The sequence below is a fragment of the Drosophila miranda genome, assembly GCF_003369915.1.
Source record: "Drosophila miranda strain MSH22 chromosome Y unlocalized genomic scaffold, D.miranda_PacBio2.1 Contig_Y2_pilon, whole genome shotgun sequence".
Taxonomy (NCBI): domain Eukaryota; kingdom Metazoa; phylum Arthropoda; class Insecta; order Diptera; family Drosophilidae; genus Drosophila; species Drosophila miranda.
In genome coordinates this window covers 2,281,356-2,302,372 of record NW_022881614.1, presented here as the reverse complement: position 1 = coordinate 2,302,372, position 21,017 = coordinate 2,281,356, and the positions used below count along the sequence as shown (strand labels likewise).

At 46.7% G+C, this 21,017-nt stretch overlaps 1 protein-coding gene across 2 annotated transcripts in view; it reads left to right on the top strand.

Annotated features, from left to right (window-relative positions):
* Positions 1-21,017, top strand: part of LOC117194075 (Krueppel-like factor luna) — a 195,978-nt gene that overhangs the window by 64,340 nt on the left and 110,621 nt on the right. Inside the window, exon 1 of one of the 2 annotated variants that reach the window (XM_033398715.1) lies at positions 8,358-9,195. The exons of the other annotated variant lie outside the window; for it this stretch is intronic. Within the exon in view, the coding sequence (XP_033254606.1) occupies positions 9,187-9,195 (9 nt within the window). The 5' untranslated portion in view covers positions 8,358-9,186. Of the gene's footprint in view, positions 1-8,357; positions 9,196-21,017 lie in introns of those variants that run through there. 2 annotated transcript variants of the gene reach the window in all.

Genomic DNA, 21,017 nt, shown 5'->3' with positions numbered 1-21,017 from the left:
GTGGGAGCTACATGGATTGGCCAGAATTCCACGCGATGTTTTCGACAATGGTGCACAAAGACCATCGTATACCAATCATCGAAAAATTCCAATATCTTCGTGGATGTCTAGATGGTGCTGCGCTGGATACGATTCGTTCCTTGGAACTTTCTGAGGAGAATTACGACAAGGCGTTGAATTTACTAATGTTGCGATTCGATAATAAACTGTTACATTTTCAGGCACACGTCAAGGCTATTTTCGGGCTGCAAGGGGTGGAGAAGGGCTCGGCTATCGGCTTGCGCGCGCTCAGCGATAAAATCAATTCGCACTTGCGTGCACTTCAGACCTTGGCGACCCCGCAGGAGATTTCCGATGGGTTGCTGATCTTCATCATAGGCACGAAATTGGACCACAAGACCAAGGAGAAATGGGAAGAGAACTTGCCGACGTCAGGATTGCCTCGGTGGTCAAGCATGGCCTCATTCTTGGAAGCAAGATGTCGGATGCTGGAAAATTTGGGATCGGCTATGGTAACAATTCCTAGCCAGCAGGTGGGAGAAAGTAAACCTAGCACCCTAATCACCTCCATTAACGATCATAATAGCTCAACATGCAAGTATTGCAAATCCTCCGATCACTACATATCCCGATGCCAGGCATTTATAGATCTCCCTGTTTTTTCTCGATACAAGGAGGTGAAGAAGCGCCATTTATGTCTAAACTGCCTCAACAAAGGCCATTCATTGCAACGCTGCAAGTCAGGGGCATGTAGAAATTGCCAAGCCAAGCATCACACACTGCTCCACATGCAGGGCGCTGACGCTGAGTTGCCGTCGCCGAGCACGGAATCGACCCAGCATGATCCTGCAAGTGCCCTAGTAGCAAGCAAATATATTAGCCCTCCCCCTCGAGTCAAAAATCGCTGCCTAGCCAAAACGTGCTGCTAGCTACTGCAATCGTATATGTCAGGGGCCGTTTTGGATCGCTTATTCCATGTCGTGCCATTTTAGATTCCGCTTCTCAGGTTAACTTTATAACATCGAGACTCGCCAATCAGCTGCAGTTAGATCCTCACCCGTCTCACGTTAAAATCGCCGGTATTGGAGAGTCAATTTTACCATCCAGCAAGGCTGTGGTCATCGTCCTGCAATCTCAAGACGAAAGCTATCGCGGTTTCCTCTCTGCAATTATCACTGCCTCAATCACAGGAATGCAGCCTAACTTCGGCCTAGACGCAAAGGATTGGCCAATGCCAAATAATCTAAAACTGGCTGATCCTAATTTCGCCAAGCCCCAGCGTGTCGATCTGTTGATAGGTGCTGGTTTGTTTTTCGAATTAATGTGCGTTGGACAGATTCGACTGTCAGACCAATTGCCAACATTGCAGAAGACGAAACTTGGCTGGATAGTGTCAGGAAGTATTAAAAACTCTAAGAAAGCCCGTGCGGCGCTAGCAGCCGTTGAAGATCCCCCTGTCATCTCCGCTTGCGAGACTAATTTGTGCGATATTGTAAGGCGGTTTTGGGAAGTCGATGGAGATTATTCGCTTTCATCAATTTCGGAGGAAGATGTTCATTGCGAACAACATTTCGTCACAAACTGCATTCGCCTAGAGTCCGGAGCTTACTCCGTGCGTTTGCCAACCAAATTCACTCTAGAGGAATTAGGAGAATCGTATCAGCAGGCGCTACGTAGATTTCTCAATTTGGAGAGGAAGCTAGCAAAAAATGCACAGCTTAAGGCAAAATATATGGAGTTTCTCCAGGAGTATCGTGATTTAGGACACATGTCACCAGCTTCGCGGCAGTCAGACCTCCCGCAGTACTTCTTGCCTCACCATTGCGTCCACAAGAAGGATAGTACAACCACCAAATTACGCGTAGTGGTCGATGGATCTGCCAAAACAGCGTCTGGAGTATCACTGAATGATGCGCTAATGGCTGGACCCACCATCCAACCTAAAATTCTGATAACTCTGCTTCGTTTCCGCTTTTTATACCCGATACTCAAAATGAGTATTGGGGTATATTAGATTTGTGGTAAAAGTGGATGTGTGTAACGTCCAGAAGGAATCGTTTCCGACCCCATAAAGTATATATATTCTTGATCAGCATCAATAGCCGAGTCGATTGAGCCCTGTCCGTCTGTCCGTCTGTCCGTCCGTCCGTCTGTCCGTCTGTCCGTCCCCTTCAGCGCCTAGTGCTCAAAGACTATAAGAGCTAGAGCAACGATGTTTTGGATCCAGACTTCTGTGATATGTCACTGCTACAAAAATATTTCAAAACTTCGCCCCGCCCACTTCCGCCCCCACAAAGGACGAAAATCTGTGGCATCCACAATTTTAAAGATATGAGAAAACCAAAAACGTAGAATTGTAGAGAATGACCATATCTTTAAGACTGCGGAATCTGAATTGGATCGTATTATTATTATAGCCAGCATCAAGAAAACAATTTCATTTTTTGTCGCCCTGTCTCTCTCTAACACACACGTAGCATAGGCGGCTTTGCTTAGAGTAAAACATTAGCGCCTAGATCTCAGAGACTACAAAAGCTAGAGCAACCAAATTTGGTATCCACACTCCTAATATATCGGACCGAGACGAGTTTGTTTCAAAATTTCGCCACACCCCCTTTCGCCCCCGCAAAGGACGAAAATCTGGGGATATTCAAAAATCTCAGAGACTATTAAGGCTAGAGTAACCAAATTTGGTATCCGCACTCCTGTTAGATCTTACTATAAAACGTGTATCTCAAAATTTCGCCCCACCCTCTTCCGCCCACACAAAGGACGAAAATCTGTTGCATCCACAATATTGCACATTCGAGAAAACTAAAAACGCAGAATCATAGATAATGACCATATCTATCAGATTGCTGAATCTGGATCAGATCAGATCATTTTTATAGCCAATAGGAACAAATAAAAGGAGTTTAATAAAAGATCGGTCGTTTAATTCGGTTGGAAAATTGTGAAATTCATTGTCGCGCCGCAGCGTCGCCTTGTCCGTGCGCAGTACGTACACAAGCAGAAAAAACACGCACAGACACGTTGTGTGTGATACACACTTATAAACAGAAAAGACAAGCACTCGTCGGGTACACAGACACAAGTCGAAAAGAGCCGCAAAATGATGCAAACACCGCCGCCGTTGCACTGGAAAGAGAGAGAGAAGGAAGAAGCTGTACCAGGAACGTCGCGCCCGAGTGCAAACGAGATGGAAGATTTAGAAAATGCAGAAAACAATACTGATGACAAGATTGATCAAATGATAAAGTTGCTAAGTTTGAAACTGCTTTGCGATGAGCAACGAGAAATGAAGATCGCTCCAGATAATTTTACAAAAGTTGTGAGAGATTGTGATGGAAAATCGGTTCCCATAGAAAAATGGTTTGAGATATTCGAAAAAAATGCCGACGCATATGAGCTTACTGAAAAGCAAAAGTATGTGCAGGCCAGAGGAAAAATGACCGGGGCAGCTAAGCTTTTCCTTGAAGCTGAATGCGTGTGCACCTATGAGGAACTCAAGAACGTATTATTGGATGAATTCACATGTAGCTATAACAGTGCAGACATTCATAAGCTGCTGCAAGAAAGAAAGAGGAAGAGTAGTGAGTCGATGCACGAGTACTTGCTGCAGATGAGAAAAATAGCAGCAGTCGGACATGTTGAACACGCGGTATAAGTATGCCATGTATCGCTGTAAGACCTTCAGGGCCTTGAAAGAAGAGTTCGATATCTATGATCGTTTGAACATATCGGAGAAGAAGGGCAATAACGAACAGCATATAACGAGTTTCAAGCAGCAAAGTGGGCAAAGCGGTAAAAAAGAATATTGCTATAACTGTGGATCAGGAGAACACAAACGCAAAGACTGCAAAACCGAAACAAAGTGTTTTAAGTGCAATCAGAATGGTCACATTTCGCGTAACTGTCCTTATGAAGCTGATAAAGTTGATAAAGTTCGCGTCATTTTGGATCGCAGTCGCATGAAAAAAATTCCAATAAACGGCATTGTTGTTGACTGTCTTGTGGATACAGGGTCAGATGTAACCATAATCAAAGAGAGTATGTTGAAGACCATGAAAAACGTTAAACTTTTGAAGTGCACAACTATGTTGCGCGGTCTGGGTCAGATATCAACAAAGCCTGTTGGATACTTTAATGCAGAAGTTACCTTGGATAAGTTGCAGACCACACAGAAGTTTTTAGTAGTCCCCAGTAGCCAGATTGATTTCGACGCTCTTTTGGGGCATGATTTCATTAAAAAGTTCCGTTTCGTCGCTGATATGCAAGGATACACGTTTTTGAAGCATGACGCAGATCCTGTGCCAACAGATGAGCATGCTCTTATATATAATGTAACTGAAGAGTCATCCTTTGTAGCTCCACCGCAATATCGAAAAGACGTTGAACAGATGATAAGAAACAGTTACCAAATGCCCACAGAAGTTGCAAAGCAGTCTCCAATTGAATTGAAGATAGTTCCCGACGGAGTAATCAAGCCGTTTCATCACTCACCGAGTCGTTTATCAACAGACGAAGCCAGTGCCGTAAAGAAGCAAGTCGAAGAATGGATCGAGCAAGGAATCGTGCGCAAGTCGTCTTCAAATGTAGCGAGCAGAGTTGTCGTCGTGAAGAAAAAAGATGGTACACTTAGAGTTTGCGTAGACTACAGGAAGTTAAACAGCATGGTATTGCTGGACTGCTTCCCAGTCCCGATCATGGAGGAAGTCTTGGAAAAGCTGCAGTCGGCTAAGTGGTTTCCCATAATGGACCTTGAAAACGGATTTTTCCATGTGCCTATGGAAGAGCAAAGCAAGTCGTATACGGCCTTCGTCACAAAGGAGGGATTATTCGAGTTTAATAAAGCGCCTTTCGGATTCAAGAACTCGCCAGCTGCGTTCATTCGGTTCGTAAGCTATATTTTTCAAGAATTAATCAACTCTGACATTATGCAGCTTTATATGGACGACATAATTGTTTACGCCGCGTCGCCCGAGGTATGCTTGAGGAAGACGAAGTTGGTCCTGGAGACAGCGGCGCAGTTTGGCCTAAAGATCAAGTGGAAGAAATGTAGCTTCATGCAGCCACGCATTAGCTTTCTGGGCCATATCATTGAGGACGGGAGAATCTGGCCCGGCAAAGAGAAGACAGCAGCTGTCAGTCGGTTTGCTACGCCCAAAGACATTAAAGCAGTTCAAGCATTTCTGGGACTCACAGGCTTTTTCAGAAAGTTCATCCCTGGCTATGCACAAGTTGCCCGGCCGCTCACGAATCTACTCAGGAAGGAAGCAGTTTTCAACATTGGCGAAGCAGAGCAACAGTCGCTACAAACCTTAAAGAATCTGCTTGTAATCGCACCTGTATTACATTTATACTCACGAGAAGCGCCAACGGAACTCCACACGGATGCATCCAAAAAAGGTTTCGGAGCAGTTTTGTTGCAGCAGTTTGATGGCAATTTCCACCCGATTTACTATTGGAGTAAAAAGACTACACAAGCTGAGTCCAAACGTCACAGTTACTATTTGGAGGTCAAAGCTGCATACCTCGCACTCAAGAAGTTTCGTCACCACCTGTTGGGGATCAAATTTGATCTTGCCACTGACTGTGCGGCGTTTAAGCAGACAACAACGAAAGCAGATATACCCAGAGAAGTTTCCCAGTGGATTCTGTATATGGAGGACTTTACATTCAAAGCAGCACACCGCCCAGGGGACAGAATGAGACACGTGGACTGTCTCAGTCGTTTTCCGCAGACATGCACGTTCGTGACGACGCAGCTAACAGCTCGGATAAAGAAAGCACAGCAGGATGACGATTTCATCAAAGCCACAGTTGAGATCCTGAAGCAGCACCCAAATCAAGACTACAAGCTTAAAGGAGGTCTTCTCTTCAAATCTGTAAATGGCAATGACGTATTGGTGGTTCCAAGGCTGATGGAAAGGGAAATCATTCAAGGATCGCATGAAGTTGTTCATTTCTCCACAGCGAAGACAATGCACTCAGTTCAGCAGCAATACTGGATTCCGCACCTGAACGGAAAGTAAATAAGTTGATTACTAATTGTATCAGTTGTATAATTTTCAGCAAAAAGTTGGGCAAACAAGAAGGCTATCTTCATTGCATTGACAAGGGTGACACACCACTATACACGCTGCACGTTGATCATTTGGGACCAATGGATGCGACAGCCAAGCAATACAAGTACATTTTTGCCGTGGTAGATGCATTCTCCGAGCGATTGGTCATTTGTGTTTGGTTTTCCCAAGAGCATAGTCAGCGACAGAGGAGCAGCGTTTACATCCAAGGCATTCAGCGAGTTTCTCAACGAGAACAAAGTCGAACATGTGTGTACAACGACAGGTGTGGCGAGAGGCAACGGTCAGATTGAGCGGGTGAACCGTTCAATTTTGGGTATCATCGCAAAGCTCTCAGCTCAGGAGTCAACGAAGTGGTACAAGCATGTGCCACAGGTCCAGATGGCGATTAGTTCGCATGTGCATTCCACGTTGAAGTCGTCGCCATTCGAGGTCATGTTTGGGACAAAGATACACAGACAAGTTGAAAGTCGACTATTGGAGGTGCTCAACGAGGAGTTGGTTACGCAGTTTAACAACGAGCGCCAAGAACTGCGTGACCAAGCGAAACAAAACATTGAGAAGGCGCAAGAGGTGTACAAGCGCAATTATGATAAAAAACGACGACCTGAGCACGGCTACAGACTAGGAGACATGGTCGCGATCAAGAGGACGCAGTTCGTCGCAGGACGCAAGTTGGACAGCGAGTATCTAGGCCCATATGAAGTCACCAAGGTAAAGCGGAACGGTCGCTACGACGTCAGAAAGGTTGCTCAAGTCGAGGGGCCAAATATCACAGCAACGAGCAGTGACAATATGAAGCTATGGCGTTTTGTCTCAGAGAACGATGATATATTATCATCTGGGACAGATGAAGATGAGCAGGAGGGCCGAATGTAAAGGACAGTGTATCAAGCAGTTAACACTATCCCATCTAAATTAACATTTGAACTTAAGATACCATCGATAAGACCTAACCGATATAACCAGACTTAACCGATGTTTAAAAGACCTAACCGATAAGGGGTTAGCGATATGGGAGTCGGTTGTTGGAAGTAGAAGCAGAAAGTTGAACAAAAAGTCGGAAGAACAGACTCATTAATTGCACATCTTAAATCATACACTTTGTACTCTTTTTCGAAAAACACTATTAATAAACGATACATTATTATTAATCTTACATACATATACTCCCTTTGAAATGGAAACTGAAATCATATGCTCTCCCCCCAGCCTTCTCTGTGTGTCTCTTTCCCCCTCGCTGATTTATATATGTATAAGAGCGCAATCACCAGTTTGATACTTAATTAACTTGAATTTGCATTTGCATTTGCCACTCGACAGGCGCGCACACACGTGCAATTATTTCTACCTGCAGAAGACCCTCCCCCTAGCCACTAACGATAGTCCCGTCTGTGGGCAATCAATCAATCATTCTGTGAAATATATTGTAATTGCATCAAAAATACAGCAAATTTAAAAGCCGGCGGGCGGACAGAGACAGCAACAGCAACAGAATTGTGGGGCATAAATTACGCATACGCATGGGGCATGCGGCATGGGAGGGAGAGACAAGTGCAGAAAACAACCCGAACACGAAGCAACAAGCAAATCTCACAGCGGAGTTTAAAATGCAAATAAATTCATTAAAACAATCGCCAGATAAAAATGTAAAAACACAAAAACAAGAAGGACGCGGGGCTATCCATTGAGGAGTCGAAGTGTAAGATACCCTTTAAAGATCAATCATTTCTATGGGGTATATTTGATCTATTTTCCGAAGATGCCCTGCTACATCTCGTTTATGCGTTGGCAAGCCTCTCAGAAAATCGATCGCATCGTCTGCTCGGAGAGTGTATAAAAAGCGAAAACACAAACAAATTGCAGCTGCGAGCAGCGAGCAGCAGAAGCCATTTCAAGTGCTGCGACTTGTTCATGCATGCCTCGGTCGCGTTGCTGTTGTTGGTGCATTTATCTAACATTTGGTACTAGTATTGTGCTAGTTAATAAATCTTCATGTAAAACACAATGAGCGTGGAGCGTAGAGCGCGAAGTGTGAGTGAGAGTGAGAGTGGGGTCAAAGCTCTTGCACGTTTTGTCTGCTATTTTATCTAACTTTCATAAGAACAACAGTAATAGTCTCTGTGGCAGCAGCAGCGACCGCGACGCGACGCGACGCAACGCAACAACACAACTGTGGAATTCAGTTGTCTGCGTTCATTGAACTTTTGCTCTGCTGCCGGCAAACTGCAGTAGCAAAAGCAACATAGGGAGAGGCAATAAAAAAAAAATGCAAAGCAACAACAATTATCTACAGCTAGAGCAGAGCAAACACTGAGCGCATGTGCGAATCGTTGATACTCGAAGAGTTTGGAATGCCATGCTACTGCGAGAATTGCAATCGAGTGGCCTCAAGACCAGTACAACTTAGTACCTGAATTATAGTGAATTGATTTTCAAGTGAGAAGGAACCACCTCGACAGGGTATCACATTGTCGACTACAGCACGCTATCTCGTCTGATTTTCTTTCCCTGTGTTGTCTTGTTTCTTCGGTCGTCCCTCGCCCCTCGCCTCTCTCCCACTGCTCATTGCTATGCAGTTATTATTGCTTGTTGCTGTAAATTCCATTTACTGCTTGCTCGCGGGGGCTGTGCTGCTATTTCGTGTGTGAGTTCGTTTCGGGTGTAAATCTCATGCATTTCACAGTTTCATTCATAAAATTGTTGACAGGCGAGCAGGCAGTGCACGACGCAGCAGAGCAGCAGCAGCAGCAATCACTGGCAGAGCATGTTAATGAGATTCTGCCATTAGACAAAAGACTCTCCCTCACCCACAACTCTATTACACTCCCCTCTCTCCTACTCTTCTGCGAAAACTCAATTTCGATTCCGAGTCGGATTCGCTTTTCGGTATTTGGGTTTCTAGTTTAGCGTCGCCGCCTCGCCTGTTCGCATGTGTCCGTGAGTGTGTGTGTGTCTGTATCGCTTCAGTCGCGTTAACTTGTTTTTGTTGCTTATGCAATTTAAGCGGTTCAAACTAGTTTTTTTTTTGCGTTTCCATGATAACTAAATGATTGTTGTAGTCGGATTTTATTTTTGTCTCCGTTATAGCTAAAAATAAATGAACAAGGTAATTGCATATGTATATAGTTTACGGTTTTCTCTTGTCTCGACTCTCCCCAAGGCATACTCAATGCCAGGAAAGTCACTGCTAGAACGTACAAGAACTAAACTCTAGAGCTAAACAGCTAGAGAGAGGGACTGCCTTGCCTGTTATTTAATATACCTTGCTCTAGCCTCTGCTAAGCTCTAGCTTCTACTCTTCTCTAGCCTCTGCTCGGCTCTCGGCTCTGCTCTGCTCTAGTCTCTGCTTGGCTCTAGTCTCTGCTCGGCTCTAGTCTGTGCTCGTCTCTAGCCTCTGCTCGGCTCCCGCCTCTGCGCAGCTCTAGACTCTGCTCAGCTCTAGCCTCTGCTCTGCTCTCGCCTCGGCTCAGCTTTAGCCTCTGCTCGTCTCTTGCCCACAGCTCATGCTTCTTGCATTCCCCCTTCTCTCTTCGGCTTTCGTGCTGTTGCCCACTGCCCGCTTGCACGCTCTGAGAGCGGAAGTCACAATTTCAGTTTCATTTTTGTCTTCTCTGTCGCGCGCATTGTTTTTGCTATTTGCATACGAAAAAAGCTGAGTTTTTGCTTTGATTTCTGTCGTTTGCTTTTGATGCCGTTGTTTGCCAGAGCGGATGCAAGGGCATTCCAAAAATTGTACTAATTTATGCAATTCCATTGGCTGGAAAACCTGCTCTGCAAGCACACATCTGGGCTAATAGAAAGTCGCTTTGGCTTTTTAGAAAGTTCCCTTGGTCATTCTATACCCCATTTCCCGGGCAGGCACGGCACCCCACGCCCGGTGCCCCGCCTGTGGCAGAAAGAACGGACGAACGGGCGAACACAGTCGCGGCTTTAACACGCCCGCAGCGAGGAAAAGGCAGTTTCCCAGCCAAAGGCCAGCTGCGGCTATCATATATCAAGCCACGCCAGTCGCCAATAGCCAAACGCCAGTCGACGGAAGGGGCAGATGCAAAGAGAGGCAAGAGACAGACATAGAGAGAGAGAGAGAGGAGGTGGAACAATCTCTCTGTGTGTTGCAGTTTTTTGTCCCCTTGCATACATAATTCATGCATACGCATACACAAAAGAAGGCCCTCAGGACTTGCGTTCATTCGGAGAGCTCCACCTGGCGGCTCTGACTTTGCATTTTGGGGAAAAAGCGAAGCTGAGGTTTTTCACTGGAATACTCGTGCAATAGGAACCCCACAGCTAGAGGGTATTCATTGGGCCATCAATTAATATTGTGGCAAGCAAACGCAGATGCTGGCGAGTCAATTTTTGACTCTTTTTGTTCGAATTTGAATTTGCTTTTACCGTTTCGTGTATTGCCAAATGCTTTCCGGTCAGCACAGAGCAGAGAATGATTACCGAATCGAATGGATATAAGGAATGCGCACCACATCCCCCCTCCCGTTCTCCGAGTGCCTTGTGCGTCTTTTTGCCAATTAACTTGGCCAGCGTTCGATGTTCGCCTGAGCCCATTGAGTCATCAGAGAGAGAGAGAGAGAGAGAAAAGCAGAAACAATAAATAAGCCACACGGCCACATTGTGGAGGAGTCCGCGGATTCCGGTGCGGAGAAGGGGCAGTGGCAGTGGCACGTCGTTTTTGCGCACGCCGAGACACGCGTCTGAGATGTTTTATGCTCATTGCACAGGTAAATGGCTGAAACGAGACGATGGTACAGCCACGGACTGCAATGGACCATTGTTTGTGCAACACTTGCTCACACACACACACCGCACACACACATGCTGCAGCAACAGCAACAATGGGCCACAAATATTTGCCAACGTGACCGTGAACTGGCATAATGTGGCACGCGATGCTCATGCCGCGACGCGTGCTGGGCCTGGTTGGGCCTCACTCCTCCCCTCCGTTCGTCCATCTTATTATTATACCCGATACTCAAAATGAGTATTGGGGTATATTAGATTTGTGGTGAAAGTGGATGTGTGTAACGTCCAGAAGGAATCGTTTCCGACCCCATAAAGTATATATATTCTTGATCAGCATCAATAGCCGAGTCGATTGAGCCCTGTCTGTCTGTCTGTCTGTCCGTCTGTCCGTCTGTCCGTCTGTCCGTCTGTCCGTCCGTCCGTCTGTCCGTCCCTATTAGCGCCTAGTGCTCAAAGACTATAAGAGCTAGAGCAACGATGTTTTGGATCCAGACTTCTGTGGTATGTCACTGCTATTTCAAAACTTCGCCCCGCCCACTTCCGCCCCCACAAAGGACGAAAATCTGTGGCATCTACATTTTTAAAGATACGATAAAACCAAAAACGCAGAATCGTAGAGGATAACTATATGTTCTAGAATGTAAAATTCAACCAGATCGTATAATTATTATAGCCAGAATCAAGAAAACAATTTCATTCTTTCTCGCTCTGTCTCTCTCTAACACACAGGTTTCATGGTCGTTTTTGCCAATTGCAAAATATGAGTTCAAGGATCTCAGAACCTATAAGAGCCAGAGCAACCAAATCAATATCCTGTGATATCGGACCTTGACCGTTTCGTGTCCAAATTTCGCCACACCCCCTTCCGCCCCCGCAAAGGACGAAAATCTGGGGCATCCACAAATCTCAGAGACAATTAAGGCTAGTGTTCGGAGCAGAACCCAGCCGATTAGCTGCTTTCCAAATAGCACCTAATTCTTGGCCCTCAGCCGCTTATTTTGTTTGTTACTTATGTCTATGTCACTCATTTGTTTGTTAAAGCTCTGCGCTTGCTTGCCCTGCTAAACGCTCTCTGCCAGCTCGCTCTTCGCTATCTCCGCTTTGCGTCTGCCTACCGACGTCGACCGAGCGAAGCTGCGCTTAGCGATCGGAGCGGCAATGTAAAGGGCAGGCAAGCCACACTTGCAATTTGGATGTCACGCATTAAAGAACATATCGTAATTTTATTTCTGCGCCGAGTTTTATTTCATTCGAAATAATTAGTCGGCCGATTGGGGATAAAAAACATTATCTCCACATAAAATTTGGTGACCCCGACGTGATCTCTGAGTTGCAGTGTCAATTAATAATCATTCGCGATCGACATTCGTTAGCCCTAGCAAATTTTCGGCGGTTAACCACAATTCGGTGCTAAAACACACTTACATACACCTACATACACGCATTGCTGGCTATTAATTTCTCTGTCGCGACAATTCGGTCAGTGCAGTGCGGTAGGCAGTGCAGCGAACTCACTAATACACACAAGCGGAGTACAAAGCGGAATCGGACAGCTCGCACAGCCGCACAGCTAAAGGCATTAGCTGTAATCCCTTTGCTTTCGGTTCCCACGTTTATACGTATACAGGGTGTCTTTTTCGGTCGTGCTGAGTGACTCTTTTAAAACCTCAACATGGCAGCACCTGAGCCTACCAATGTCGCGAACGCAGCAATGCCGAGTGATGTAGATTTCTACAAGCACAAGGCCGAGTCCATCGCGCGCCAACTAAAGGCCATGGATCGCTTTCTCACCAAGGAAGAGCTTGCCGAGTTAGATGAGGCAGAACTTCAAGCTCGCTTAGAGCAGATTTCGATGCCGCTCAAACGAGCCTTGAAAGGCTGGATTTCCTGCAGTTAGCCCATGATGCCCGGCTGGGCTTTTCGAATGTTTATGTCAAGGTTAGGTCCAGGCTGTCGCGGGAGTTGATGGCTGCTCGCACGGTAAATGTTGCCAATTCAACGGCTCGGCATACTCTCGAGGGGAATTCGTCGTTGTTCGCCTATAATAGTATAGGCCGTTCTCGAATGCCCGAGTTGCAGCTTCCGCGATTCGGTGGGAGCTACATGGATTGGCCAGAATTCCACGCGATGTTTTCGACAATGGTGCACAAAGACCATCGTATACCAATCATCGAAAAATTCCAATATCTTCGTGGATGTCTAGATGGTGCTGCGCTGGATACGATTCGTTCCTTGGAACTTTCTGAGGAGAATTACGACAAGGCGTTGAATTTACTAATGTTGCGATTCGATAATAAACTGTTACATTTTCAGGCACACGTCAAGGCTATTTTCGGGCTGCAAGGGGTGGAGAAGGGCTCGGCTATCGGCTTGCGCGCGCTCAGCGATAAAATCAATTCGCACTTGCGTGCACTTCAGACCTTGGCGACCCCGCAGGAGATTTCCGATGGGTTGCTGATCTTCATCATAGGCACGAAATTGGACCACAAGACCAAGGAGAAATGGGAAGAGAACTTGCCGACGTCAGGATTGCCTCGGTGGTCAAGCATGGCCTCATTCTTGGAAGCAAGATGTCGGATGCTGGAAAATTTGGGATCGGCTATGGTAACAATTCCTATCCAGCAGGTGGGAGAAAGTAAACCTAGCACCCTAATCACCTCCATTAACGATCATAATAGCTCAACATGCAAGTATTGCAAATCCTCCGATCACTACATATCCCGATGCCAGGCATTTATAGATCTCCCTGTTTTTTCTCGATACAAGGAGGTGAAGAAGCGCCATTTATGTCTAAACTGCCTCAACAAAGGCCATTCATTGCAACGCTGCAAGTCAGGGGCATGTAGAAATTGCCAAGCCAAGCATCACACACTGCTCCACATGCAGTCGGGCGCTGACGCTGAGTTGTCGTCGCCGAGCACGGAATCGACCCAGCATGATCCTGCAAGTGCCTTAGTAGCAAGCAAATATATTAGCCCTCCCCCCTCGAGTCAAAAATCTCTGCCTAGCCAAAACGTGCTGCTAGCTACTGCAATCGTATATGTCAGGGGCCGTTTTGGATCGCTTATTCCATGTCGTGCCATTTTAGATTCCACTTCTCAGGTTAACTTTATAACATCGAAACTCGCCAATCAGCTGCAGTTAGATCCTCACCCGTCTCACGTTAAAATCGCCGGTATTGGAGAGTCAATTCTACCATCCAGCAAGGCTGTGGACATCGTCCTGCAATCTCAAGACGAAAGCTATCGCGGTTTCCTCTCTGCAATTATCATTGCCTCAATCACAGGAATGCAGCCTAACTTCGGCCTAGACGCAAAGGATTGGCCAATGCCAAATAATCTAAAACTGGCTGATCCTAATTTCGCCAAGCCCCAGCGTGTCGATCTGTTGATAGGTGCTGGTTTGTTCTTCGAATTAATGTGCGTTGGACAGATTCGACTGTCAGACCAATTGCCAACATTGCAGAAGACGAAACTTGGCTGGATAGTGTCAGGAAGTATTAAAAACTCTGAGAAAGCCCGTGCGGCGCTAGCAGCCGTTGAAGATCCCCTGTCATCTCCGCTTGCGAGACTAATTTGTGCGATATTGTAAGGCGGTTTTGGGAAGTCGATGGAGATTATTCGCCCTCATCAATTTCGGAGGAAGATGTTCATTGCGAACAGCATTTCGTCACAAACTGCATTCGCCTAGAGTCCGGAGCTTACTCCGTGCGTTTGCCAACCAAATTCAGTCTAGAGGAATTAGGAGAATCGTATCAGCAGGCGCTACGTAGATTTCGCAATTTGGAGAGGAAGCTAGCAAAAAATGCACAGCTTAAGGAAAAATATATGGAGTTTCTCCAGGAGTATCGTGATTTAGGACACATGTCGCCAGCTTCGCGGCAGTCAGACCTCCCGCAGTACTTCTTGCCTCACCATTGCGTCCACAAGCAGGATAGTACAACCACCAAATTGCTGCGTGTTGGAGGCCGCCTCCAAAATGCCGAATTGGACTACGACGCGAAGCACCCGATCCTGCTTCCTAAGGGACATCCTGTCACTGTCTCTATTATTATCTTCTTTCACGAAAGGTTTCTCCACGCAGGAGCTCAAGGATTGCTCGGACTGCTTCGGCAAAAATTCTGGCCTATTGGTGGACGCAAATATGTTGCGGGAATCATTCGCAAATGTGTTAGATGCTTTCGTTTAAAGCCAGTGCTGAGGGAACATATCATGGGAAACTTGCCTGCGGATCGCGTAAGGACTATCCAGCATTCCACACAACGGGCGTTGATTTTTGCGGACCCTTTTATCACAAGTCAGAAGTCAGAAGCAGGCCTCCTATCAAATGTTACATCGCTCTCTTCGTATGCTTTAGCACCAATGCAACTCATTTGGAAGTCGTTCGGGATCTATCTACAGAATCCTTTCTGGCAGCATTAAGGCGTTTTATAAGTCTACGTCCCAAACCTCGAATCATCTGGTCAGACAACGCTACAAATTTTGTAGGAGCAAAAAATGAGCTTTTGGAGCTTCGGCAAATGTTCCTCAGCGATCCTCATACGTCGGCTGTGTCACATCTCTGCGTTTCTAGTGGAATCGACTGGAAATTCATCCCCCTCGCTCACCTCATTTTGGGGGTTTGTGGGAGGCGGCTGTTAAAGCAGCTAAATATAATTTTCATCGCATCGTCGGGACCTACATTTTTACTCTTGATGAAATTCAGACCTTGGCTTGTGAAATCTCTGCTTTGTTAAATTCCTGTCCGCTTTATGCAATTACAGAAAGTCCCGATGATCTAGATGTGCTCACGCCAAACCACTTTCTCAATGGAGCCCCGAAAGCTGCATTCGACGAGCCAGATGTGGCGCATCTCCGGGTCAACCTACTTAGTCGATGGCAGCGGCTGTGTCAAATGAAGCAGGCGTTTTGGAGAAAATGGAGCATGGCGTATCTTTCGATTCTTCAGAAGCGGAGCAAGTGGCGGTCATCGTCTCCAAACATCAAGCTAGGAGCGCTCGTCATGATCAAGGAGGAAACGCTGCCACCATTAAGGTGGCCGCTTGGCCGCATTGAGAGCGTCATCCCAGGAAAAGTTGGAACTATCAGAGTAGCCGTCATCCGCACTCAAAAAGGCCGTTTTAAGAGGGCCGTTGGAAAAATAGCGGTTCTGCCCCTTCAGGATGGATCTGTTGAAAGCCTTTGCCTTCCAACGGGGGGTGAATGTTCGGAGCAGAACCCAGCCGATTAGCTGCTTGCCAAATTGCACCTAATTCTTGGCCCTCAGCCGCTTATTTTGTTTGTTTCTTATGTCTATGTCACTCATTTGTTTGTTAAAGCTCTGCGCTTGCTTGCCCTGCTAAACGCTCTCTGCCAGCTCGCTCTTCGCTATCTCCGCTTTGCGTCTACCTACCGACGTCGGCCGAGCGAAGCTGCGCTTAGCGATCGGAGCGGCAATGTAAAGGGCAGGCAAGCCACACTTGCAATTTGGATGTCACGCATTAAAGAACATATCGTAATTTTATTTCTGCGCCGAGTTTTATTTAATTCGAAATAATTAGTCGGCCGATTGGGGATAAAAAACATTATCTCCACATAAAATTTGGTGACCCCGACGTGATCTCTGAGTTGCAGTGTCAATTAATAATCATTCGCGATCGACATTCGTTAGCCCTAGAAAATTTTCGGCGGTTAACCACAATTCGGTGCTAAAACACACTTACATACACCTACATACACGCATTGCTGGCTATTAATTTCTCTGTCGCGACAATTCGGTCAGTGCAGTGCGGTAGGCAGTGCAGCGAACTCACTAATACACACAAGCGGAGTACAAAGCGGAATCGGACAGCTCGCACAGCCGCACAGCTAAAGGCATTAGCTGTAATCCCTTTGCTTTCGGTTCCCACGTTTATACGTATACAGGGTGTCTTTTTCGGTCGTGCTGAGTGACTCTTTTAAAACCTCAACATGGCAGCACCTGAGCCTACCAATGTCGCGAACGCAGCAATGCCGAGTGATGTAGATTTCTACAAGCACAAGGCCGAGTCCATCGCGCGCCAACTAAAGGCCATGGATCGCTTTCTCACCAAGGAAGAGCTTGCCGAGTTAGATGAGGCAGAACTTCAAGCTCGCTTAGAGCAGATCGAGCGAATGAATGCGGATTTCGATGCCGCTCAAACGAGCCTTGAAAGGCTGGATTTCCTGCAGTTAGCCCATGATGCCCGGCTGGGCTTTTCGAATGTTTATGTCAAGGTTAGGTCCTGGCTGTCGCGGGAGTTGATGGCTGCTCGCACGGTAAATGTTGCCAATTCAACGGCTCGGCATACTCTCGAGGGGAATTCGTCGTTGTTCGCCTATAATAGTATAGGCCGTTCTCGAATGCCCGAGTTGCAGCTTCCGCGATTCGGTGGGAGCTACATGGATTGGCCAGAATTCCACGCGATGTTTTCGACAATGGTGCACAAAGCCATCGTATACCAATCATCGAAAAATTCCAATATCTTCGTGGATGTCTAGATGGTGCTGCGCTGGATACGATTCGTTCCTAGGAACTTTCTGAGGAGAATTACGACAAGGCGTTGAATTTACTAATGTTGCGATTCGATAATAAACTGTTACATTTTCAGGCACACGTCAAGGCTATTTTCGGGCTGCAAGGGGTGGAGAAGAGCTCGGCTATCGGCTTGCGCGCGCTCAGCGATAAAATCAATTCGCACTTGCGTGCACTTCAGACCTTGGCGACCCCGCAGGAGATTTCCGATGGGTTGCTGATCTTCATCATAGGCACGAAATTGGACCACAAGACCAAGGAGAAATGGGAAGAGAACTTGCCGACGTCAGGATTGCCTCGGTGGTCAAGCATGGCCTCATTCTTGGAAGCAAGATGTCGGATGCTGGAAAATTTGGGATCGGCTATGGTAACAATTCCTAGCCAGCAGGTGGGAGAAAGTAAACCTAGCACCCTAATCACCTCCATTAACGATCATAATAGCTCAACATGCAAGTATTGCAAATCCTCCGATCACTACATATCCCGATGCCAGGCATTTATAAATCTCCCTGTTTTTTCTCAATACAAGGAGGTGAAGAAGCGCCATTTATGTCTAAACTGCCTCAACAAATGCCATTCATTGCAACGCTGCAAGTCAGGGGCATGTAGAAATTGCCAAGCCAAGCATCACACACTGCTCCACATGCAGTCGGGCGCTGACGCTGAGTTGCCGTCGCCGTCACGGAATCGACCCAGCATGATCCTGCAAGTGCCTTAGTAGCAAGCAAATATATTAGCCCTCCCCCTCGAGTCAAAAATCTCTGCCTAGCCAAAACGTGCTGCTAGCTACTGCAATCGTATATGTCAGGGGCCGTTTTGGATCGCTTATTCCATGTCGTGCCATTTTATATTCCACTTCTCAGGTTAACTTTATAACATCGATACTCGCCAATCAGCTGCAGTTAGATCCTCACCCGTCTCACGTTAAAATCGCCGGTATTGGAGAGTCAATTCTACCATCCAGCAAGGCTGTGGACATCGTCCTGCAATCTCAAGACGAAAGCTATCGCGGTTTCCTCTCTGCAATTATCACTGCCTCAATCACAGGAATGCAGCCTAACTTCGGCCTAGACGCAAAGGATTGGCCAATGCCAAATAATCTAAAACTGGCTGATCCTAATTTCGCCAAGCCCCAGCGTGTCGATCTGTTGATAGGTGCTGGTTTGTTCTTCGAATTAATGTGCGTTGGACAGATTCGACTGTCAGACCAATTGCCAACATTGCAGAAGACGAAACTTGGCTGGATAGTGTCAGGAAGTATTAAAAACTCTGAGAAAGCCCGTGCGGCGCTAGCAGCCGTTGAAGATCCCCCTGTCATCTCCGCTTGCGAGACTAATTTGTGCGATATTGTAAGGCGGTTTTGGGAAGTCGATGGAGATTATTCGCCCTCATCAATTTCGGAGGAAGATGTTCATTGCGAACAGTATTTCGTCACAAACTGCATTCGCCTAGAGTCCGGAGCTTACTCCGTGCGTTTTCCAACCAAATTCAGTCTAGAGGAATTAGGAGAATCGTATCAGCAGGCGCTACGTAGATTTCTCAATTTGGAGAGGAAGCTAGCAAAAAATGCACAGCTTAAGGAAAAATATATTAAGTTTCTCCAGGAGTATCGTAATTTAGGATACATGTCGCCAGCTTCGCGGCAGTCAGACCTCCCGCAGTACTTCTTGCCTCACCATTGCGTCCACAAGCAGGATAGTACAACCACCAAATTGCTGCGTGTTGGAGGCCGCCTCCAAAATGCCGAATTGGACTACGACGCGAAGCACCCGATCCTGCTTCCTAAGGGACATCCTGTCACTGTCTCTATTATTATCTTCTTTCACGAAAGGTTTCTCCACGCAGGAGCTCAAGGATTGCTCGGACTGCTTCGGCAAAAATTCTGGCCTATTGGTGGACGCAAATATGTTGCGGGAATCATTCGCAAATGTGTTAGATGCTTTCGTTTAAAGCCAGTGCTGAGGGAACATATCATGGGAAACTTGCCTGCGGATCGCGTAAGGACTAATCCAGCATTCCACACAACGGGCGTTGATTTTTGCGGACCCTTTTATCACAAGTCAGAAGTCAGAAGCAGGCCTCCTATCAAATGTTACATCGCTCTCTTCGTATGCTTTAGCACCAATGCAACTCATTTGGAAGTCGTTCGGGATCTATCTACAGAATCCTTTCTGGCAGCATTAAGGCTTTTTATAAGTCTACGTCCCAAACCTCGAATCATCTGGTCAGACAACGCTACAAATTTTGTAGGAGCAAAAAATGAGCTTTTGGAGCTTAAGCAAATGTTCCTCAGCGATCCTCATACGTCGGCTGTGTCACATCTCTGCGTTTCTAGTGGAATCGACTGGAAATTCATCCCCCCTCGCTCACCTCATTTTGGGGGTTTGTGGGAGGCGGCTGTTAAAGCAGCTAAATATAATTTTCATCGCATCGTCGGGACCTACATTTTTACTCTTGATGAAATTCAGACCTTGGCTTGTGAAATCTCTGCTTTTTAAATTCCCGTCCGCTTTATGCAATTACAGAAAGTCCCGATGATCTAGATGTGCTCACGCCAAACCACTTTCTCAATGGAGCCCCGAAAGCTGCATTCGACGAGCCAGATGTGGCGCATCTCCGGGTCAACCTACTTAGTCGATGGCAGCGGCTGTGTCAAATGAAGCAGGCGTTTTGGAGAAAATGGAGCACGGCGTATCTTTCGATTCTTCAGGAGCGGAGCAAGTGGCGGTCATCGTCTCCAAACATCAAGCTAGGAGCGCTCGTCATGATCAAGGAGGAAACGCTGCCACCATTAAGGTGGCCGCTTGGCCGCATTGAGAGCGTCATCCCAGGAAAAGATGGAACCATCAGAGTAGCCGTCATCCGCACTCAAAAAGGCCGTTTTAAGAGGGCCGTTGGAAAAATAGCGGTTCTGCCCCTTCAGGATGGATCTGTTGAAAGCCTTTGCCTTCCAACGGGGGGTGAATGTTCGGAGCAGAACCCAGCCGATTAGCTGCTTGCCAAATTGCACCTAATTCTTGGCCCTCAGCCGCTTATTTTGTTTGTTACTTATGTCTATGTCACTCATTTGTTTGTTAAAGCTCTGCGCTTGCTTGCCCTGCTAAACGCTCTCTGCCAGCTCGCTCTTCGCTATCTCCGCTTTGCGTCTACCTACCGACGTCGGCCGAGCGAAGCTGCGCTTAGCGATCGGAGCGGCAATGTAAAGGGCAGGCAAGCCACACTTGCAATTTGGATGTCACGCATTAAAGAACATATCGTAATTTTATTTCTGCGCCGAGTTTTATTTAATTCGAAATAATTAGTCGGCCGATTGGGGATAAAAAACATTATCTCCACAGCTAGAGTAACCAAATTTAGTATCCGCACTTCTGTTAGATATCACTATAAAACGTATATCTCAGAATTTCGCCGCACCCCCTTCCGCACCAAACAAAGTGAAAGTGGATGTGTGTAACGTCCAGAAGGAATCGTTTCCGACCCCATAAAGTATATATATGCTTGATCAGCATCAATAGGCGAATCGATTGAGCCCTGTCTGTCTGCCTGTCCGTCTGTCCGTCCGTCCGTCTGTCCGTCCGTCCCCTTCAGCGCCTACTGCTCAAAGACTATAAGATCTAGAGCAACGATGTTTTGGATCCAGAC